The sequence below is a fragment of the Trichomycterus rosablanca genome, chromosome 24 (genome assembly GCF_030014385.1).
Source record: "Trichomycterus rosablanca isolate fTriRos1 chromosome 24, fTriRos1.hap1, whole genome shotgun sequence".
NCBI lineage: Eukaryota > Metazoa > Chordata > Actinopteri > Siluriformes > Trichomycteridae > Trichomycterus > Trichomycterus rosablanca.
In genome coordinates this window covers 15,806,081-15,830,082 of record NC_086011.1, presented here as the reverse complement: position 1 = coordinate 15,830,082, position 24,002 = coordinate 15,806,081, and the positions used below count along the sequence as shown (strand labels likewise).

At 40.7% G+C, this 24,002-nt stretch overlaps 1 protein-coding gene across 6 annotated transcripts in view; it reads left to right on the top strand.

The window, feature by feature from the left end:
• Window positions 1-21,169, top strand: part of ptprga (protein tyrosine phosphatase receptor type Ga) — a 246,049-nt gene extending 224,880 nt beyond the window's left edge. For 4 of the 6 annotated variants that reach the window (XM_062986346.1, XM_062986350.1, XM_062986351.1 and 1 more), the window contains 16 exons: window positions 3,942-4,033; window positions 6,754-6,845; window positions 9,664-9,760; window positions 9,847-9,929; window positions 10,388-10,522; window positions 10,727-10,861; window positions 11,312-11,472; window positions 11,860-11,995; window positions 12,086-12,232; window positions 13,998-14,091; window positions 14,581-14,657; window positions 15,317-15,445; window positions 17,021-17,167; window positions 17,922-18,064; window positions 19,378-19,513; window positions 20,227-21,169. In XM_062986346.1, coding sequence (XP_062842416.1) covers window positions 3,942-4,033; window positions 6,754-6,845; window positions 9,664-9,760; window positions 9,847-9,929; window positions 10,388-10,522; window positions 10,727-10,861; window positions 11,312-11,472; window positions 11,860-11,995; window positions 12,086-12,232; window positions 13,998-14,091; window positions 14,581-14,657; window positions 15,317-15,445; window positions 17,021-17,167; window positions 17,922-18,064; window positions 19,378-19,513; window positions 20,227-20,373 — 1,951 coding nt within the window. In that variant the 3' untranslated portion in view covers window positions 20,374-21,169. The remainder of the gene's footprint in view (window positions 1-3,941; window positions 4,034-6,753; window positions 6,846-9,663; window positions 9,761-9,846; window positions 9,930-10,387; window positions 10,523-10,726; window positions 10,862-11,311; window positions 11,473-11,859; window positions 11,996-12,085; window positions 12,233-13,997; window positions 14,092-14,580; window positions 14,658-15,316; window positions 15,446-17,020; window positions 17,168-17,921; window positions 18,065-19,377; window positions 19,514-20,226) is intronic. The other 2 variants (XM_062986348.1, XM_062986349.1) reach the window with 2 other exon arrangements.
• Window positions 21,170-24,002: the final 2,833 nt, after the last annotated feature.

Sequence of the window (24,002 nt, the reverse complement as noted above, 5' to 3'; positions counted from 1 at the left end):
ACCCGAATCTGAGTGAAGGACCCATTTATCAACCTTATCACTGCAGTGTTGCCTTTTTTTTTACCTATCAAGCTTTCCTATCAGGTGTCTTCCACTCTGTGTTATTTTCGCTGTTTTATGCAGCTCTTTTATCCTTCTTCCTCTCAATGTTTTCTTCTAAAAGTGTGCAGGGGTCAGGAGTTTTCTCTGTGCTCTGATGGACAGAGTCAGGTCTTACCGGACCATAGAAAGCAGCCTATTCAGAGCCAGCTGATGAGTTCTGGTTGAAATTCAGAACATATAATAGTGAATCCAACATGAGCCATTCGCTTTAAGTTAAAAATCAGCTCTGTAGTGCTATCCTACACCAAAAGTTTTAAGACATCCTTTACAAGTTACACACAGGTGTATTGATAACTGGAGCATAACCATAATGGATGCATTCATTCAGTTTCCATAAGCAAGCATTTGCTGTAAAATAGGCTACATTACAAAAAGAGCACAGGAGGTCACAATCATTACTATATGGCTATATATGTCTGTTATAGGGGAATCTAGTTTTGGGTAAATTTTAGGTTAACTTTGCTGCCAAAGTGCCGAATATAAGATTTGCTGAAGGCATTCAATGATCTGCCCTTACCTCAATCCATTCAACAGTGTTTAAAAATAAATTTGAATGGGAACAAGTCAGGCCAACCAACTGTACCAGAAGCAAATCCCAAAAATCATGTCTTAGAATATAGTGGGACGCTTACCCAGTGGAATAAAGGCTCAACAAGTACAAGACTTCAGGTGTCCAGTGACTCTTTCTATCTCTTGTTGTACCTGTATGGCAGTAAAAGTGGGCTATATGATGGCATACTTTGGGTATAGTGATACACCTGAAACTGCATTTTCATCCCAACACAAAACAAAGGAAGGCCGGGTCAGATTCTAGTCACTTTTTACAGCTCTTAAGTCACCCACCACCGATATCCTGTTTAACAGCTCCAACAGAGTGCCGCACTAATTAATCCTGTCTGAGGCTTCCTGTGCCGCCGGCTCGCCCTTTGTTCGTCGGAGCGGGCGTGTGGAGCGAGGAACCTCACTATGCCGCACAAATTTCAGCACATGAAAGAAATTCCCAAAGAGCCTTAAAAGTCAGCACAGTCGGAGGCCGTCTAATGAAACTGCCTTCATTTTCCCTCTCCACGTTCAGGGACCAAAAAGAATAAAGATTAAAGAACAAAAGATCAGTTAAGTGTTGGGCCACCACAAGCTGACGGAACAGCCTCGACTCACCTTGTCACTGATTCCTTCTGGGTTTGTAATGTACAACCTCAACAGAAGCTTTGATGCTGGAGCGTGTTGTCTAACACACTTGGTCCAAAATCTTCTAGAAGTCCTAAACTGGGTTGAGATCTGGTGACCGTGAAGGTTAGTGTAGATGATCAAACCCTCCCGTCAGGTAGAATAACTATTTATCGATTTGTACTGACCCTTCTTTCAAAGGGAAAAAAGATCTATTCCGGAAAAATGGATACCCCCCACCATAGAAGTCTGGCGTTTAGACCTGTACTGTTCTTTTGGTGTCCATGTCATGTAAAACACAAAACAAATCCTGTACAGCAGTCTTTGTGACTGAATAAGCCAGCTAAGTTAAAACTAGGCAGTTGTAGCATTAGTGGTTAAGGTGCTAGACTAGTAATCAGACGTTTGCAGGACCTACCACTGCCAGGTTGCTCAGACTGTGTACTGTCACAGTGCTGTAAGTAGCTTTAAATAAATACGTCTGCCAAATGCCAAGCAACTCGTTTGCCTAATGAGCCTGCTAAGCATTTTATACATGTCTCAGAGCACGGTAGGATTATAACTGCTTTATCGATAATGCAGGACAGTATTTCTTCTGCCTTTCTTAGGTTTTTGCTTGAACTTTTCACTCTTCTTGGTGTGACAGTGGCGAGCAGCAGGTGTTGGGGGGTGGAAATAGAGTGGCGTGCAAAGTTAATCCTATTGAACAGTTTTAGGACCGCCCTTCTGTCACCTCCCAGCTCCAGCTAATCAAACCTAGAGCAGATCTGACACCAGCTGAGCTGCTTGCAAGCACAGACCAAGAGTGAGGGGACGAGTAACAGCGGCTGTTCCTGGGTCTGTGTTTACCTCTCACTGTGAGGCTCTGACCCCCAGCCATGCTGGAGAGTTAAATGAGCGTGACACAACAAGGACCCAGCCTCCTTTCCTCCTCCTCCTCCTCCTCCTCTTTCCTCTCTTTCTGTGTAGTTCTATCAGTCATCGACAGCATGCCAAAGCTCCTGTCATTCTCCTGCCGCTCTCTGAAAATCCCTGCTTGTTTCGGAGGATGAACAGCTTGTGTTCTCTACTGTGTGTCAAGTACAGGTAGGCAGAGAAACCAGCCGCAGAATTCAGTCGCAACCTGTCTCTTGTTTTCTCTCAGTACCTCACCCCCGTGCGTTTTGTTTTCTTTTGCTCTCCGAGGTGTTATCAGTACTGTTTTGTTTCTGGCAAAACCAGTTTGTCGCACTTTGGAGCTAGAGCAGATTCGCCTTGACACTCTTGTCGTTTTCTTCCACCGAGAGTTGTTCGCCGCCTGGCTGCATCGTTCCTTGCCGGCTGTGTGTAGACTTAGCGCTCTCTCCGAGGTCTTCCGTACTGCCATGTAGTGTTTGTTTTGAGAACAACGTTCTGCAGATAATCTTCAGTACAGGTGTGTGTGTGTGTGTGTACTGTTTGCTCTTTGGATATGGGTGGAAAGTCCACTCTGATCACTTTGATCCTGGCCTGAAAGTTTTCCACAGTGTAGTATCTCTGATGATCTATCAACGAGCGGATGTGTTACTCACTGTGACTAATCTTTCTCATCCACTTTACTTTTCTTGTCTGTGAATTTTTAAATCTTTCTCCTACTCACTGCATTTGTTTGTCAGAGTATCTGAAGTGTTGGGAAAGTTTTAAAAAAATGTACACAAATGAACAGGATGCTAAGGATACTAGTTACTATAAGCCTTAAGGTGGTATATAAGATGAAAATCAGACTTTATACTAATCATGTGGTATGCAAGCCCAGTACTGCTCAGAATGAGGGTGCTATCGGCTGGTCAGGTGTACACATGGACATGACTGCTTAAGCCACTGGAAGGCATGCTTGTCAGTTCGCTCGCAATCCCGAACCCAAGTCTGGATTGAAATAGGACTGTTGCACCAGGTAGGGCATCTGGTGTACATTAAACTGTGCCGAGTCTGGTATGTGGACCAGATCTGCTGTGGCGATCCCTAAATACAGGAGCAGCCGAAAAATAATACCAAGCATGTGGTGTTCTGTTGCTGGACGGCAGCTTGGTCTGCAGATTAAGACCTTAAACAGTAACAATCGTCTAGTTTTAAACCTAGTGTCTTGATTTTAATTTATCATCAATACACTACACTTGTCATTTATTTAAGTGGAATATACATTTATGGCTAGAAGTATGTGGGCACCTTAGAGCATGCTGAATAAACCAATTTAAAACCATGGGCATTACTTTATAACATATATATAACAGCCTTCACTCTTCTAGGAAGGTTAATACACTTAAACTTAATAATTAGGATGGGTGTCCACATACTTTTGGCCATTTAGTGTAGATATATATTGTTTAAAAGAAGATGAATTCATTTAAATGCTATCTATTGGCCCAAACATTGTGTTGTAGACTGAATAATTGGCGGAGGAGAATGTGAATTCTCCATTGTGGCTGAATGGATCCACAAATGCCCATACCTTCTTCTAGCACCTGGGTCTGGAAGGTTTGCTCTTAGCATTTGTATTAAACCACTTACCTGACTTGTCGACTTTAAACTATCGTTTAATGCTGCACCGATATCTGCATCTATCAAAACTTCTACCAGTGACATCACTGGTCCATGAAAAGCTTATTAAAAGTTCCTCTCAATTTCTTTCTCTCTCTGTCTTTCTCGTTTCTCAGAAGGTGTTTCCAGACGGCGCATTTCTATGTAGAGGACAGTGGCTCTCCCCGAGTGGTACCCAATGAGAATATCCCAGTCATTCCCATCCCAGGTGAGCTTGATTTGCTTCTCTCAGATCAGCCATGACCGTAGAGGGCTAACAATATGATAAATCCTGATCCAGGATCAGTAAAAGATGTCAATACATTTCTTTATAGTGCTTCTTACGTAATACTTGTCATCAGTAAATAAGTCATTGTAATTTATTTAAGAAGTATTTAGCTAAGAAGTGCTCTCTTAGGGTTTAGTCTTGGACTTCCCTAAGCTGATGCCCATCTTTCAAGGGCATGTTCAGTGCTGAGGCGTGTGTTTACGGTTGAGCACCAACCCAAAACACGCCACTGTTTACACTGTGGGTTTGAGTTTGAAGGTGGGTGCTATAATTCATCCTCATCCTAACACACTCGTACATTATCCTGCTCTCCTGCTGTATGTAGAAATAATTGGAGCTGTCTGGCAGAGTGAAAAGTGTGCGTATGAGTGTGTAACTGTCTATGAGGACAAGATGGAGTGGAGTAGAGCTTATTTTACTGCCGACTCCGGACTACTCCTCTGTTAGATTAGGGTAATGACCCTTGGACGTAAAAATCCATCATGGCATTGATTTGAACATGAGCGGGGAGTGATGAGCTCTTCAGCTGGCTAATAAAGATAGCTAAAGGATTTTAGCACTGATCTGTGATGGCTCCTGCAAACCTATTTGGTTTTACAACACTTCTTCACCGGTACAGGGAAGTGTTACGTGAGGACACATCATTTATTTTCAGCACTACATTATTGTGAATTGTGTCGTCCATATTTATGCTTGCAGCCTGAGATATTGCTCGGTATCGGAGCAGAAAGGGCTGCGGAGAGTCTGTACTTCATAAAGACTCATGACTGGGTAGTTTATCGCACACGCAAGCACGGGCCATTAGCTCTTTAGTCTGTTGTCTTTTGTCTGTGTGTGTTCGTGTATATATACACACTGCATGGCCACCAGTTTGTGGACACCTGGCTATGAGCTTATAGGGACGTAGTTTTCCAAAATCTTTGGCATTAATATTTAGTTGTCACCCACCCCCACAACCGCTCAGCACTGGCCCATATAGTAAAGAAATTGTAAAGTCAAAAGTCAGGCACTGATGTTAACCAAAAAGACTTAGCTCACAGTAGACATTCCAATTCATTCCAAAGCTGTTAAGGTCTCAGTGGGATTAAGGTCAGGGCTCATGGGTGGGAGTCACAGTGGGTAGTACTGTCGCATCACAGCAGGAAGGTCCTGGGTTCGAATCCCAGGTGGAGCGGTCCAGGTCCTTTCTGTGTGGTGTTAGTATGTTCTCCCTGTGTATGCAAGGGTTTCCTCCAGGAGCTCCGGTTTCCTCTCACAGTACAAAGACGTGCAAGTGGAGTGAATTGGAGACACAAAATTCTCCATGACTGTTTGACATTAAAAACTTGAACTGATTAATTTTGTGTAACCAGTAACTACCTGTCCTGTCATGAATGTAACCAAAGTGTGTAAACAAGACGTTAAAATCCTATTAAATAAATACATTGTGCTCACAATCGTGCTGGAATAGGAAATGTCCTTCTCTGGTTCTTAAACCAACTCCAGAACTGATTTGGTAAATTAAGGGGGTATTAAAAATCCAGGGAAAGATGACGTGAGGTCTTCTACATCAAGCTTCATTTACGCTTTCCCAGAAGTTCTGAGCCTGAGCCAATATTCATTAGGGCATGAATGACAATAGCCATGACTACGAGGCCTCAATCCAATTAAGCCCTCTTTCTGTCAGATTGGTGAGGCACTGATTCCATTTACCAAATGCACCAAAGCTTTTGCTCTCTCTTCAATTCACATGTTCAACCCCCAACCGGATCACTTTCAAACTCCTGTTGTCTGTGTCTTTCCATACTATAGTGTTTAGTGTTGGATGAACAGTGTTTGGATGCTGTGCATGGTAGAGTTGAGGCTGTTATTTTATCCAGACGAACCCTTAATTTTGATTAGATTATTAGAATATTTTAATTACATCTAGCACGGCTGTACCATAGAGATCAGAGTCAGTTTGAGATGGGGTTGACAAAAAACATATAGTCAGTGCATCATTATATATAATTTTTACCTGCATGACATTAGGGAAGATCTTTTGTTTCAGTACAATCTGAAGCAGATGATGTCAGGTACCAGACATGTTTCAGCTTAGTAAAGAACAGGAACAAGCGTACCCCCTTCAAAAACTTTTACTTAAAAAGTAGCAGCTGAAATACATCACGGTTTTTACTCGCTCCTTTAATCTGTCCTTGACTTTCAGACTCCGTCTCACTCTTAATATTTCTCACATGCTTTGTTGAGTGGGCCCCGAACAGATTGGAGTTTGAATCATTAATGCCTCCCTGGCAGGTCAAAGCCATTAGTTTCTCACCTGTATCTGATCGAGAATAGAGATGATTTTTTTTCCCTTTTTTTTACTTTCATTTGTCTCTTTGAAATATTGAATAAAGGGGCTGCTGAAACATTAGCGCAAGCAGAAGATTTTGTCATGAAATGTCTACGTATTAAGTAAAGGAGTACTACTCAGATTTAAATCATGCTTTATTCTATTCTCGCCTCAGTATTCCCTTTATTTTTTATCATGGGGGTTATATGTAACCTTAATCTGACCTTGGTGTAGTGGAGAACCTGTAGCTTCATCGCCTTTAAGCACCAGCCTTATTACTAAGCTTATATATGCTATTACTGTTACTTTATGTATGTACAAATACTAAAATACTCTCGTTTTGTTGCAGACGATATGGAAGCCATTCCTGTTAAACAGTTTATCAAGCACATATCAGACCTCTATTCCAACAACCTGCACGGTTTTTCTGAGGACTTTGAGGTAACGCAACACGTCAAGCGTATGTCTACGTCTGTGATAGCTGATACATCTAGTGCTCTGTGTTTGTGTACATTCACGCGTGGTTTAGTGGTTATACAGTGATGTGTTTTTCCAGTTTTTCTCCAGTTAATACTTTCAGGACCAGAAAAATAAACACACCTGCTGAGATATTAGTTAAATGTACCAGTAGTGAGAGGGTGTGGCATATATACAGTCCTACAGCACAGCTTTAAAGTCCGGAACATTTTTAAGAACCCATTGTTGTGGATCTACTTGGATATGAATAGGCTTTTGTCCCAAGTACTAACTAAATATTAAAAACTGACAGCAATTTATCTGTTGCGAATGTGAATCATTATGCATGAAACATAAGGATTTTTTTACTAGATTTATATCTTAATCTTGTCATTGTTACTTCCTGATTATGAATCTGCAGCATTGAAAGTATTATTATTTTAAATATTATTATGAAATGTTCTTGTTTTCCCCACACAGAATAAGAGAGGTCAATTTAATTGAAGCGTGTCCACACACCTCACAATGAGTTTATTATTTAACGTGTTAATATATCACTTTTCCTTCTACACTGACGGTCATAAAGATACAAATGCATCCGCCACACCCTCAGCAGCGACACAAAATTAGAGTCTTAAGCCTCGGCTTATGAACAGCTGGCCTGTAATGAAAGTGTCTTCACGTGTCCATAAGGCAGTGTGTGTGTGTGTGTGTGTGTCTGTGTGTGTGTGTGTTTATAAAATATTTTGGCAGAACTTCATCATTAGCCAGACTGGCAGAACTCTGTCAGTGTGTCAGTAAGTTAGGATGTTTTACAACCCGTGTGTGTATGTGCACATGTAGACCAGATGGTCCTGGACATAACCGCCCATCACTTGTAGCCGCTCTTGTCCCGGCCAACAAATCATGTCACATCTGCGCCAAGCTGTCAGACCCTTCAGACTATATTAATATTAATCTGCTCCAGGAACACAATCAGTAATCCACAGAGGTGCAGGACCACACACGTCAAATTAGGCAGCAACAGCTCAGACCCGACAAGCTAACAGAACAATAAAGCTAAATAGTCATATTTCACTGAAGCTTTACAGATTGGGATTCAGCAGTTAAGCACACAAGCCTAAGACCAAAATGCACAATGCTAGTGGACTCTTGATAAATCAAGTTTTACCATTTGAATCTAACTTAGGCACATAAAAGTAAATGTTGAGATTGTCTGTGCTTGGATTTGGATCTCAGCAGTACTGTAAACCAGCTTGGCATCTACCCAGACATGATTGGTTAGATCTGGGGTAATGGCTGAACCCCTGTGATGAAAACCAGGCTGGTGCTGAGATTCTCGAAGTGTGTTTGTTTCACTCTCTGGTTCTCTCTTTATCCATAATGTTTGTTGACAAGAAAGTGATTTTGCAGTGTCTAATCGGGAATGTGTTAGTGCGTGTTTGAGGGAACAAATAAAAAAAATTAATGGGAACAGGGTGATGGTGAGTGTGGGAATGGATGTACATACCTCTTACAAAGTGCTGTCAGGAGGGGGTCTTTCTCCTTCAATAGTTTTCTCATCAGTGCCCTGTCCCTCTTCCTTCTGCACCTCCCCGTTTAATAGAGCAAATAAAGAGTGCAGTGAAAGTCTCTTTATATGGAGCAACCAGGGCCTCTCAGATTTGAGGGGGAGATTTTAAATGGATTCCTGGGGAATAAAGGGCTTTTGGATGGGCATCTAGAAACATGGTGGAATACTTCAACTTGGCATTCTGCTTTGCCATTCTGGCATTCTGGGTTAAGAGATGGAGGGAGGGGGCGCATGTAATTATTACAGAATAGGAAGAGAAGGACTGAGTCCAAGCTCTGGGGCTAAGAAAAGGTTGGGCTGGATTGGTGCTTTGTAAAGCTCAGCTGAATTAAGATTCATCCTTGATTAGCTTAAAGAGCCCCCCCGAGGGTGTATGTATGGCATGCCGCAGGGCTTTTCAATAATAAAGTGGTATAATGGCAATACTTATATATTCTATTTTACTTTAATAGCATTAAGTATTAGCATTAAGTTGCTTAGTAACTCCTAAGCATTCCTGCTGTGTTCCAAATCATGTCAAATAAGAATTGCATCAAATTATTACTTCACAATCTAAATTCTGTTCTGACATCTGCGATGCAGTAAGCATTATTTCCCAACTTGACATTTTATGCACCAACTCATTTCAGAATGTGGTCTGGAGCAGAGATATTCGTTAACACCTGCACACAAAACACCCGGCCTTCCATTGCCGGACTGTAGATGACGATGTTGATGATGAAAAATGTAATATGGTTTTGCCATTACTTAATGATGCAATGTTTTGAGCCCAACGAAAGCATTTCATCCAGATGTAGACAGGTCGTTTATGTTCTGGATGCGTTTATATATTGCGATCAGCATGTGGCCTTTGGTGCTTCGTCTACAGTCCCAGTTTCCTGGATAGTAATTGTAGGGTGCAGAGTGCCAAATCTGTGTGTGACCGGTTCTGTGAGCATGATGAAACAATGGGACACTTTGACTGCCATGCAAAATAACCGATCTCCAAGCTCATCATTTAAACACCCTAAAATAGGCATCCGGAATGAGCAAAGAAGACTCTTTACCTGAGAGAACTGGCCCTGTTATTAACAGAAGGGGAACAAACTGATGCATGTGTGTATTTATTTGGATTTGTGTATTTTTCGTGTATTTGTGTATTTATTTTGTCTGAAGAGTTCAAATGACTTTATTAGACATTATTACACATCTTGTTTTGTGTGTGTGTGTGTGTGTGTGTGTGTGTTATAGGAAGTACAACGGTGCACAGCAGATATGAAAATCACATCAGAACATTCAAATCATCCAGACAACAAGCACAAGAACAGATATATCAACATTGTGGCATGTAAGCATCCCCCACATTAAAAGCTCCTCCTGACTCCGCTGACGCTCTGTATGCCACTCACATTCTGTGCTTCTGTCCCTCTGTAGACGATCACAGTCGAGTGAAGCTGAGGCCATTAGCCGGCAAGGACTCCAAACACAGTGACTACATCAATGCTAACTACGTGGACGTGAGTGTTTTTCTCAGTGCATCAGGACCATGAGGGGCGAGCTCAGTCTCACAAGGCAGGCTCTTATCTGAGAGATTTTATGTGGAAATAGGTTTAGAAAATGCTTTCCAGTGTAAGAGATTGAAAAGGCAATTATTGGGCAGATTGTATGGATGTAGACAAATCCGTTTTGTGTTTGACTTCAACCAGATTTCGGTGGAGACAGAAATGTGATTATGCATATAATAATACATTGTGTCACGAGGCTAGATTTTTATCCCCCTCCACCTTAATACAAATGCATGCACATTCAACACAATTCATACATTTACAATACACATAAATTCCCCCAAAAAATACAGAAACCCCTCGCTAAATACAGTGGGGTCATTTTTAAATAAACAAAAATTTGGGATTACATCCAATCGAGTTTGTATTCCTCTAGAATTTTAACATATATGTCTGATCTTGTCTCTCAGGGCTACAACAAGCCCAAGGCTTACATTGCCGCTCAGGGTCCCCTCAAATCCACATTTGAGGACTTCTGGAGGATGGTGTGGGAGCAGAACACCGGGATCATCGTCATGATCACCAACCTGGTGGAGAAAGGAAGAGTGAGTTCCCAACATTTCTCAGATCGTTTTCATCTCCTGATTTTGCTTGCTATAAAAACGTAAGCATGTTATGAATTCTGTCTACCGATTGTTTTCAAATGGCTGCATAAAAAAGCATGTTCGAAAAAGCAGGGTCAGCCAATGTACTGCACCTTTGAACACAAGGGCCCTGACCGTTTAAAACTCGTTTACATATTTGTACAGAGAAAGTGTGACCAGTACTGGCCAACAGACAACAGCGAGGAGTACGGCAATATTGTGGTGACACTGAAAAGCAGCAAGGTTCATGCCTGCTACACAATCCGCCGCTTTACCATCCGCAACACCAAAGTCAAGAAGGTAAAACTGTTTCTCTCTCTCTTGCTCTCTCTCTCTCTATCTATCTGTCACTCACTTTGATGTAGTTCTTCAAAGAGTAGGTATGTTAGCTTTGGGTTGGCTTCAGTGTCTAGGCTTCTCATCCATATGTGACTACTGGTCAGACCAAGGCTTTCATCATTTATCCTCTTTAAAAACACATACAGAGTTTTGACAACAGCATTTGCACACAAGCCATTTAAATGTAGAAGAAAACTAGAAGTTAATCCAATACTTGGTTCCACAAATATTAAACCCTTAGTTAATAATGGAGAGCATGCACACTCATTGTATTTCAGAAATAAAAATAATATGTCGTGCGGCCTTTCAGAATTGTCTTGTGTGTAGTTGGGTGTGTGCATCTATTTGAAGCTGTTGGGTGTGTGTGTCACTATAAAAGTTGGTCTCTGTGTTTGCGTGTGGCGTGTGCAGGGTCAGAAGAGTCGACAGAGTGAGAGAACAGTGATCCAGTATCATTACACGCAGTGGCCTGATATGGGCGTACCTGAGTACACGCTGCCTGTGCTCACCTTCGTCAGGAAATCTTCTGCTGCACAGACCCCCGAGATGGGCCCCATGCTCGTCCATTGCAGGTACATACATACTTCATGCATGTGTTTTATTCTGGAGGCTGTTGCCATAGTAACCACCGTTTCAAAGGTACCAGTTTGTACATACACTGATCAGCCAAAACATTAGGACCACCGACACATGGAGCCCTGTGATATTTGGCACCAGGATGTTACCTGTAGGTCTTTTAACTTCTGTACTTTGTGAGGCGGATCGTCCTCCACCCACCCACAGCCCAGGACTAACAATCATGTCTGTGTAGTCCCCAGACGGGCCGATAGCACCACTAAGATTTAAACACGGATCTTAGAATAGGTGGTAGACTGGCGTATTATATTGCTGCACCATACCAGTGCCTTGGAATTAGCGCATACACATGTACACATATATAATGTGCTTGTTCTTTACAGTGCGGGTGTGGGCAGGACGGGAACCTACATCGTGATTGACAGCATGCTACAGCAGATTAAAGATAAGGGCTCGGTAAACGTGCTGGGTTTCCTCAAACACATCCGCACTCAGAGGAACTACCTGGTTCAAACTGAGGTCAGTCACAACTGAGTTGGCACGTTCTTCTGATCAAATGGAATTTCTTGACCCTTTCTGGCAGACTCATTTTAATTATAATATCTTTAGGAGCAGTATGTTTTTATTCATGATGCCTTGCTGGAGGCCATACTGGAAAAAGAGACAGAGGTTCTGTCCAGTCAGTTGCACAGCTACGTCAACACCATCCTGACCCCCGGCCGGAGCGGCAAGACCCGGCTCGAGAAGCAGTTCAAGGTCGGTGTGAGCACTGAGGTTTCATTTCTCACTTTTTTCTTACCGATCTGATCTTCGATGTTTTTTTAATTCTTTCATTTCTTCCACTTTAATTCTTTCTCCCGAGCTCCCTTGATATCTGTCGCACTTTTCAGTTCAGAGTATGTAATGTAATTAGGATAAAAAGACGTACACGTATTAAAAATAGGGAAAAATTCCATTCATAGGTTAATTTAAAATGTCAGTCATGCCAGGGGGGGCAGCCCAAGTGTGCGATCGCTGTGGGAGATGGAAGCAGATAGGCGGATTGTGAAACGTGCCTCAGTTTTAATCGGCTCTCGTCTCCGTCACACGCTACCCAGACCGTCCCCCGGTTATGTTAGATTGAAGCTGTTCATGCAGAACATTGGAAGGTTTCGTACTTTTAATGTAATTAGCCTTAAGGCTTCAGTTGAAGTTCACCTATTTTTTCGAGATCTTTCCTCTTCTGCTTTTTAATTTGCTTTTTAAATGAATTCCTTCCCCTGGAAGTCTATAGATCCTGAGTAAATATGGTATCTGTTTTCATAACCAGTTGTGCCCTTTCCTTCTGTCATTTATGCTCTTACTTTATTAGGTAAATGTATCTGATATGTATATTATTATTTGATTAGCTACACCTTTCATACAGATAAACATATACAATTTATGATGTTCGGCTTGTCTGCTGTGGTAATCACTTCATGACGCTCTTGGTGAACACTTCTGTGTTGGCCTTGCCTTCAAAGGCAGTCAGAATGATCTGGTGTACGCTGCAACCCAGGACAGACTCTTGGCAGTCATGTTTTGTCAGCTTGTTTAGCCTCCTGCTTTTGCTGTTGTAGTTCCTAGAGCTTTCCACTTTATTAACACAGCTCTAATAACTTTTTATTATGACATACTGTCTACTTTTGTCTGTAGAAATTGCATAACTGAATGCTTGCACTGTGCCCCTGTTATTAGAAGGTGAGGTTTTAGGTTTATTTTGTGCAGGAAGCAGTCGTGTTTGTGTTCGGATGTTTACCTGATAAGAGTTTGTGTACATAGGTCATCTGTTCACCGTGTTCTTTTAGGTCGTCTGTGTCCATGTGCTTTTTGAATTGGGTTAACCGTGATTGTTTGTCTTCTTTTGAACAGTTGAAGGGTAACCAAGGTGAATATCAGGTTTTTTGGTTTGATTTAAGGCAAAAGTGATCTAATAGGTTTACACAGGTCTCACCATAATGTTTTTTTATGTGACAGGGGCAGTGTGTTTATGTGTAAACTTTTACATATTAAATAAAACCAAAAACATGATATTTTTGCAGGTCCCCAAAGTGTATTGTAAAGAATTGTCAGTGTATTGATTGTACTGTAAATTGTCCGTAGGTGTTAATTAATAAAAATTAATTAACGAATGTACGAATAAATGAGAGACTGAGTCTATCAGTATGTCGCTGTCACCCTGCTCAGGCTGCATTTGTTGCCAGGATAGTCTGCAGATTTTTATACACTGTACCATAAATTACTAATATTTAACCTAGCCACAGAATTACAACTTCTAAACCTGCAGCTCAAATAAATAACCGATTAAAATAAAACTACAAATTAAACTAATGAAAACTGGCAAACTAACACAACTGAAAGAACTGAAAATAAACATACTTTTAATAAAATGCACTTTTCCACCAAGCATATGCTGGGTTTTTTCTTATATGCTTTGAATAGTATTTGAAAAAAATCTATTATAAAAATGATAACGGTGTGTTTCTTTTCTTTTTTCTTGAAGCTGGTGACTCAGTGTAACACCAGATTTGCAGAATGTTTCAGTGCACAGAAAGACTGCAACAAGGAGAAGAATCGGAACTCCTCTGTAGTTCCATGTGAGTCAAGCATCCACCTGAACACGTCACGCTGCCACACAGTTCAGTTCTGCCTGTGTTTGGTCTGAGAATGAAATGGATTTTAATGATATTTGATATTACACTGACTAAACTGCTGACGGAAGAAATCAAATCCCTAATTTAAAAGGAAGAATGTAAATAGAAACTGTAGAAAATATAAGTTTTATTTTCGGAATTGCAAATGTAACAGATTGAATATAAGCATCAAAAAACAAGAAATGTATTAATTTTGTTATTTAATTCAGTTATAGCTGAGGTGTAAGATTATGCAAACACTAGATTTTAAATAGCTTATAATTTATGTCTTTTAAAATGTAGATCACTTACTAATACCCTTGAGTCAGTAACAGCAGAATTAACTATAATAAACAGAGCAGGACATGAACACAGATGTGTTTGCCAGTCTGTACATGTAATTAAACATTTAAAATGTAACCTATAATCTGACTTTTTTTTTTCTCCTACCAGCGGAAAAAGCGCGTGTCGGCCTAGCTCCTCTGCCTGGCATGAAGGGCACTGATTACATCAATGCTTCTTACATCATGGTGAGTGTAAATCACACCCTTTTGTGTTCAACATCAAGTCCACACTCATCCTGTATAGCACGAGTCAAGAGTCTCTATGATGCGCTGTCTGTGAAGTCAGCATTTCCTCATTGTCTGCTGCTGAATTTGTGAATAATTTAGTTGAAAAGTGGCTTAATGTGTATCGTGAATTTGCCTCAGACAGCTGTAAGGGCGCATTCGCATGAGAAGCGGCAAAACCGTATTTGCGCCGGCTGTGCCGTTGTATCCTATGGAGTGTGGCAGTGCTGCTTAGACTCTCTCAGAAAAGCTGATTCTCATAATTTCTCAGAACCTCGAGCTGTAGCACAAGTTTAAAAGTGAAACAGTGGGGAAAATCCATCTAAACACAGATACATGTGGAGCTTTCAGACTGGATTTGACCGATATTTAACACAAATGCAGATTCGTCTCATATTTGCACTTTGAGGATGTTTTACCGCACCGCTCAAGCCGAGCACTAAACAAAGCAGCAGTTTGCGCCGAAGTTTGAGGCCAAATTAATAGAAAATAGGGTTTTAATTAATTGATGTGATCCACAAATACAATGTGTACATTTAATCATGTTTACTCTTCAGTCCTGCAGTCAAAAAAGTCTCTGTGCTGCTCGTTTTTCTGAACTTTGCCATGCAAACCCACAGGGCTATTACCGCAGCAACGAGTTCATCATTACCCAGCATCCTTTGCCTCACACCACTAAAGACTTCTGGAGAATGATCTGGGACCACAATGCACAAATCATTGTCATGCTTCCTGACAACCAGGGACTGGTGAGTATAAATAAAGTCAGTAGGGACTGTAAGCATCACTGCTGTGGTGACTGGGCACAGATGCAAAACACAAGAAATGCTTTGTGCAGTAGAGCATATGCTCTTGTCAGAAGAATGTTATTGCTGTTTCCTGCTAACGTCGGGACTGGTGATGGATCAGACCAGTCCTGCGTGGCCAAGCATGAAAAAATTATTTTCAAAGTCTGGCCAGCAGTCCTCTCTGGGAATGCTGCCACTGTATTCCAAACACACAAAACACCTAAATGGGTGTAAAGTGTAGCCCATATGATAAGCAGCTACAGTTATTTTCAGGAATTACAGCTCCATTAAAAATTTCCCAAGATTTATTAAATGCTTTCATACTTAGTGTCCTTATTGTTCTGCTTTTCACTGGCAGCAACACATTTAAGCTCGGAAAAAAGGAGATCGGCCGAATGTGAAATCCAGGACTGGTCTGGTCATCGCTTGAGTGGGGAAGGAGGGCGGAGGGTCATTTGGCGCTTAGTGTGGCTCTACGTACACGATACAGCTCGGTGTTGGAACCTAACACTGGCAGGTGAAAAGAAGCGGCCTTAGATTGAACGCTAGATTGGAAGATAAAGGGGGAAAATACAGAAAAGGAAACTTGCTAGATACTGGAAAGTACAAAAGTTTGTTTTGTTTTTTAGTTCCTATATACCCAGACTGCCTATGTGCTGATAACCGTGCACCGCATAGCATTTTTGGGGGGCATCATTGGTCAAGTTTCTTTACTTGTAACACAAACACATTTGACTGTTTTCCTTCAAAGTTCTTAGTAAAAGTGTAGGATGTGGCCACAGTCTCATGATACATGCACACAGTGCACAGTTTTATGCAAAAGTTTTGACACCCCAGTCACTTTCAATGTTTTGTTGATTGTCTAAATAGGAATTGTACTACAGGGAATTCAAGGTGATTTATTAGCATGACAAATATTCATGTTTGTATTGCCAAAGTTTCTTTACAAACTGAATAATAAATATGTACATTAAAACATTTACATAATTTTAATTGTTAGTCAATACCATTAGTAATTAGCCTTAAAAATATGATCTATAACAAGTTCTGTTCATCTGAATGCACAGTTATTCTTTAATTGCTTAATTTAAGTTAAAAAGTTATAGCATGTGACATTTTATGTTTATTTTTTTACGGTATTTTGCCAAATAAGTAGAAATTTTGCACTAAAATGTGCAGAAAGACTTCCAAGTCAAGTATGTTTTTATTTCTAAGAAAATGTGGGATGTGACCAGGAGTCTCCAAACTTTTGCACAAGACAGTAACTGTACCAGTTGTTTACAGGGGTTCTTAACCTTCTGTACTGTAGGTCTTTTATTATTATTTTTACATTGATGCATGAGTGTGCCCTGTGAGACCAGCTTTAATACGCTCCTGCAGTCCCTTGCTACCCAGCTGACAGAAAGCTTGAGAACCACTGCAATAATAAATGTGGTATTTTTTCAGTGCTGTCTTTATTCACCCGTTTCATTACTCCTTCCTTTCTCTGGCTGTCCCTCTCGCTGCATCTCTCTCTCTCTTTCTGTGTGGACGAAGGCTGAGGATGAGTTCGTCTACTGGCCGAGTCGAGAGGAAGCCATGAACTGCGAGGCCTTCACTGTCACGCTTATTAGCAAGGACAGACTCTGCCTGTCCAACGAGGAGCAGATCATCATTCACGACTTCATCCTGGAAGCCACACAGGTCTGTGTTACGTTTACAGTAGTGGAGCTGTGTGAGTGTGTTTGAGCTGGCTTACTGTTTCTTATCGAAAGTTTTAGCATTGCTTTATACGGTCGGGGTCACAGTGGGCCAGTCTTCCTTGGAATCCCTGGGCGCAATCCATCACGGAGCCTCGGCCATCCCACCTGCCAGACATAGTCAACTATGTCTGTATTAACACGCCCGACTGGTCGATAGCACCGCTGGGGATTCGAGCCCTGGATCTCAGCAGTAGTGGGCTAGAATAATTTACAGCTGCCCCACCTCAGCGCTCATTGAACAATGTCACTGTTAAATGAATGCGTACAGGATTGACTGAGTGTGGGTGTGTTGAGCTGAGGGACAGCTAACACATTTAAGCATGCATACCTTTTGGGATAAGCAGGTCAAACACTTACACACTAAAAGTCATTTATAGATCATTTTAGGGAACAATTTATTTTATAGACAGTAGCCCACCACCATGCCTGGTCGGGTGCTCTGCAGAGGGCCTAATTTCCACTGCAGTACAACAGTCTAATGGCTTCACACCTGTTGGAAGGGGGCATGTGCTAGTCTGAGTAATAAATAAATAAAGACTGTTACCATGTGAATGTTTGCCATTACTATAGCTTTAATTTGCTCCAGTAATAGTAATTGGTTTCAAGTATTTAGTCATTAATATCACTATAGTAATTCAGCTGTGATCAGGTTATTAATGTAGATGTAAACGCTCTCTCTATCACCTCTTTTACAGGATGACTACGTGCTGGAGGTTCGGCATTTTCAGTGTCCGAAATGGCCCAATCCAGACGCGCCCATCAGCAACACCTTCGAGCTCATCAACATCATCAAAGAGGAGGCCATGACACGGGACGGACCCACTATAGTGCATGACGAGTACGTTCTGATTTATAGGATTTATTTATAAATGTATGAATACTTTTATATAGTTAATCAATCCGTGTATACGTGATTCCTTGGGGCAGAACATAAAAGCATCCCAAACCACATATACCATTATACTAAACACTGTAGTATATTACATTTGTGCACCATCAGGTGTGCTATGATGTGTTAATATTCAGCTCTAACATGTTCATATTGTAATTTCATATATAACATGTTTAGACCTTGACGTTACTCCATTAAGAGCAAACACACTTGTTCTTATTTATTGTTTTTATGTCATTAGCCCAAATATCAACAGATTAAGACATGGCTGTACAAGTATGCTGGGAGTGTTCTCATTAGAATTCTCTGGTCATGATGGAGCTCCAAGCTTGATGTAGTTCTGAGCCACATAGTCCAGCTTTCTTGGCATTGTTGCCTTTGCTATTATTATTGGAATATAATTATCTATAGGGTGGTTACCACATCACCACGTCGTCCTGCAAAAGCAAATTCCATACTGCTTTATTCCATGTTTAATACAGGTCTGTTGTCCAAGCATAATCCAATATGATATGAAACATCCATAAATTATACAATGACCATTTAGCCCTACACATTAAGGCATCGTAAAAACAGATGCATCCACGAGTGGCTCTAGTTTCCTTAAGAGTGTTATACACGTCCTTAATTAATGTAGGCCTTAACTTCAAGCTGGACGTCTTCTTAGTCACAGGAGCAACATTTAGCTGACAAATATGTCCCTTTTATTAGCGAATATGCTGCTAATTAAGACAGCCATCTTTTCTAAAGCTCTTAGGGATGATACCATAGTAACAATACAGCCACTAAAAAGCCCAATTAGTGGTTCTCACTTTATCAGATGAGACGAGCAGTGCTTAATTTACATAATGAATAAACATGAAGGGAGCTCGGATGTTGTGCTGTTGTTGGGGGGGTTTGTACTAAAGTAGAGTGTGTTGAAATTAAAGGGACACTCATTACATATAATTGGATCACAGCTCCTTCAGGTGTTGTATAGTGTAAACAGTGTAACAGGAATTGTGTGTGTGTGTGTGTGTGTGTGAAAGAGAGAGAGACTTGATATTAATAAAAACTAATCTGCAGATCTAGAGGCTACTTTTCATATTAAACTGCTCAGATTTACAAGCCCATGGTCAGATGTCGAAATACCTACAGCCATATAGCGTATCTCAAAATATCAAATATCAAGAAATAAGGAAAATGATATTTATTTTTAAATAAAAATGGCCATATTGAGGATGTTTTCACACATACATGTTGGCTCTATGTGTTACCAGGTATGGAGCGGTATCTGCAGGCATGTTCTGTGCCCTCGCCACACTAAGTCAGCAGCTAGAGAGTGAGAACGCTGTCGGCGTCTATCAGGTGGCCAAGATGATCAACCTCATGAGACCTGGTGTCTTCACAGATATTGTAAGTACTTTTGTGGAGTAATTTTGTGTTCTTGGCGCTCATTAATTCCTCCACAACTGATTTAAATCGTTTTCTAGCCAAATTTAAGGAGGCTGCTCCTATATATAGTGATCGCCACAGTGGATCTTGTCCACGTAACAGACTTGGGACTTGAGCTTTTATGCTGGATGCCCTTCTTGATGCCACCCTCCTACCTCTATCCAGTCTTCCTATGGCTAGGCCGATCGCACCAATGAGATTCGACCCTTGATCCCCAGATCTCAGCACTAGTGGGCTAGCGTACTTCTCTAAACTTGACAAATGTGGTCCTGAAGGTCTTGATTGAAAGTAAATAGTTGGAGCTTTTGTGGGACATTCTGGAGTAATTGTGTGGGTTTTTTTCAGATATTAATTCAATGAATACAAAAACTGCTGATCGTGGCAAATTTGAAGAAAATCAATGCTGTTTAGCTTGCACACTTTAACTAACCAGAAGCTGATATGAACCTGGCATAAAAGGTTGGAAATAAACTTGTGAGTTGTTCTTTAACCAAAAAATCACTAAGCTTCCCCAAAATTAATAGATTTTACCCTTCAAGCAATGACTTTTAAACTACATAGTGTTATCTTTATATAATCTGTTGCTTTTCTCTCAGTCTCTTCAGCTGCTTTCTGATCAATATTTCTGATCAATCTCAGCAGTATGTTGTTTTGTCTTGTTTTTGTCTTCGTAGGAGCAGTACCAGTACCTTTACAAAGCTATGCTCAGTCTGGTAAGCTCTAAAGAGAACGGAGCCGGTTCTGTTTCCATAGAGCGGAATGGCAGCATGGCCCTGTCTGACGAATCGGACCCTGCTGAGAGCATGGAGTCTCTTGTCTGAAGCTCCGACAGGACGAGGCGCGCCAGGAGGCACTTAACATACTTTGTAAAACTTCAAGGACTAAGACAGACTTTTTTCTGAGGCCTTTTTTGCCAGAACTCTTGGTTAAACGAATAACCCGATTACTTTTTTACACTGATAAAAAGTTTTTTGATATTTATTTTTTTTGCCATTTTATGTCTTAATGTTATCCTACTGAACATTTGCACCTGTTTTTTTCTTTTTTCTTTTTTTTGAGTTCACGCCAACAAAGGAAACACACTTTGGTCTAGTTTGCACTATGAAAATATCAGTGTTACTGCCTACTTCAGTCCTACTCGCTTTCTTTTCTCGCTCATCCACCACACTTTGGTTGACATTCCTCCATGAAGCTCCATCCAGCAGCGGAAATGATCGTGAAAAGATTTAAAGATTTACTCCCACTCTCATAGAGTGCGACGAATCGTAAATCTCGGAAATTGAAAACGAAAGGTGTTTCGCATTCAGAGTCACTGTTGAGCAATATTGGCTTTGTCTGCTTATTTTTGACACCTCAGAAGATTTTTTTTTTATTATTCATTATACATTTTAAGCCTGTTAGACTCATATTAACTCTCTGCAGGTGGTATTAAACAGCTACTGTGAACTTCATTCTTCTTTTGGAGGATTCATATTATGCTTTTAATATATATATGAATATATCGTATCTCATTATAACTTGTGGTTTTGTACAATGTTAACCGTCATAAGCAGCTGGTTCCTTTCCGGCTTGGTTAAATGGTTTGCCACTTATTAACAGCAGTTCATGGCTACTCGAGCACCCCCTGCTGGTAATCATTTCTTTTTGTGCTGCAACTGCTGCTAAATATGATCAGTTTGAATGAGAAGATGATATTCTAGTCATTCATGCTCTTGGGTTATGAGTTATACTCTCTTCACAGTTGTTTATCTATCACTTATTGATGCTTCTTGATGATGTCTGAGACAAGCATGTGTGTGCAAGATATGGTGCTGAGTAAGGGTGTAACAGTACAGCTATTTTTTTCTCGGCTGCTCCTGTATTTTAGTCGTCGTCACAGTGGATCACCGGCACAACCCTCCTTATTTTATTCTGGCTTGGGACCTGCACTGAGAGCGCACTGACAAGTGCACCCCCGAAGACTAGGCTGTTCGGCCCCCTTTCCCCCTCAGACAGCCAATCATGTCTGTCTGGATGACGGACCAGCTGAAAGCACCAATGACATTCGAACTCTGATTCCCACTATGCAAACAACACAGAAAACTTTGCTGTTCAAGTCATTACAAAACTAAAAGTAGCTGAGCTTGCCTAATAAAAAAGACTGGATTCAAACATCTACGCCACCGTCTGCACAGCATTTTTTTAGGCGGTTTTCTCCTGTCTACCTGCTTTAACTTAAATCAGGCCTCTGCATTAGCTTGAAACATCCACTGGAGTGTATCCATGCTGAACCGCATCAATTCTGTGTGCTTCAGCTGCACCCTTTATTGTAAATCCGCCTTAGCTTCAATAAAAGGTAGAAACATGGTTGCTTAAAATCCAAATTTGGAGAAGGTAAACATTCTGCAATTTTACATTCTGGATCTACTATATAAGAAATATTTAACATGACAAACTGAATGCCCACAGGCATAACGTCGTCACTAGTCCAAAACCCTCCCCCCATGTAGTTCCCAAGCACCTGATTTGGTATTAGTAAGCCATGCCCCCCTCAGGCTCCCAGCCATTAATAAATCAGCTTTTTGTCCTGATTGTAATGTCTAACAAAGAAGTCAAATAACTCCAAGGGTAATTTTATAACAATGCCATAATGAAGTCATTTCTTTCACTTCTGTGTCACATCTATTGCTGTGGTGCATTATAGTTCCTGTATTGTTACACCCTTAGTACTACCTTAGTAATATTGTTGAATATATTGAATCTATATCAGGAGGAATTCAGAACGCACACTGCCCCAACTGTTTAAAATGCTTTTCTCATGTGTACTTAGCTTTCCCAAAGCTCCTGCTTATTCCACAAGCATCCTGACAGTGTCTTTCCTATACCACACAGCACAATGGCCTTGTTAACACACCTATTAGCCCAACAGCTGCAGGAGGTACTTTTAATTTATAAAGTTTTACCAAAGACTTTCTCACCAACTCACACTTCCATACAGGAAATCTGTAACTGATCTGGGTCCATGTCACTGCTGCTATTGCAGTATGTTGTGTGTGTTGGTGTGTCAGGGAAATTTGAAGTTTTCAATGCTGAAAATATGACGAGTTCCCGAGCCGATATCAGACTTTAATCATTTAGCACTTATTTTGATTCTGTAATTTTCTGGCAGCGCCAGGCGACCAGTAACATGCAAAACAAAAATAAATCTACTGGTGTAGACAGGGGACTTTGACATATCGTGCTTTCGTGATGGACGTTTTGATATCGACTCCTCGAAAAGCTCTGACAGATCATTTAGTGTCCCTTGAAAAATGAAGGTTTAAAATCCTGCGTCTGAGACGTCCTGTCTTTGCATTCTGATTTTTTTTCTTCTTTCTCCTCCATATCTATGCTTAAAAGCTGCAGTTTGTATTATCGCTCCTATTTCTTTGAATGTACATATTTCTTTCTAAAATGTCTCTTTACGTTATATCCTGGTGTACATCATTTATCACAGAATTTTATTTTCATATAAAGCAGTTTCCTTGTCACCTTCAGCTCTCTGGGTGTTTTGTCCTGGAGAAAAATGTTTCATAAAAAGAAAAAAAAAAGAAAAAGAAAAAAAAAACACTCAGTGATCCTTTCACCGAGTGACAGACATCTCATTCCATGCCACCTATACCAAGGCAGTGATTGTGATATTCTCTTCTCACGTTGCTTATTGTTTTACGTTTCTTTAAAGCGATTATCTTTTTATGTCCGGTTCAGATTCACAGTGTCACAGGCTATCTACACATATTAAGTTTTCCTCTTTCACTCCTTCAAGTCAGGTGGGTGTTAATCAACGTCACACACCCTTTTTTTAAAACCTGGAATAACACAAATCGAAGGATAAAGTGGTTTTCTTGTTTTGTTCAAAGCTATATCAAAGCATTCTATTATAGTGTTATTTAATATGTAAATTGTATTGCTATACATAAAATAAAATATGGGTTTTGATGTACTTTGAGCATATCCTTCCAGTCTGCAGTGTACTGTATGTAAATCCTTGTATTTTGAAACCTGCCTCATCTCAGATGAAGACTGCAGCTGGTACCAGTGAACTCTTATTATTAATAGTTTTTAACAGACTACACAGTCCCATAGACAGAAGGGTTCGATGCACTGTGTGTTGTGGCACATTTACTTCATCACCAGTATTGACACAATCTGCCGTTTGGGCCACAGTAGCTCTTCTGTCTGTCCGTACCTTCATGTCCTCTAGCATCAGTGAGTCTTGGCTGATTCAACAGTCTTGGTTTGTGGTTAGTGTTCACTCGGAACTTGTTGATGTTGATAAGTAAGGTACAATCCAACAATTATGGGGTGCTTTTTCATAATTGTAGTGATTTGTTACAAGGTTTCTGCTATAAATCACATGTACCATATACATAGATAAAGCAGTTAAGGGGGGGAAAACCATTTCAAGGCACTGTATTTTCCAAGTCACCCA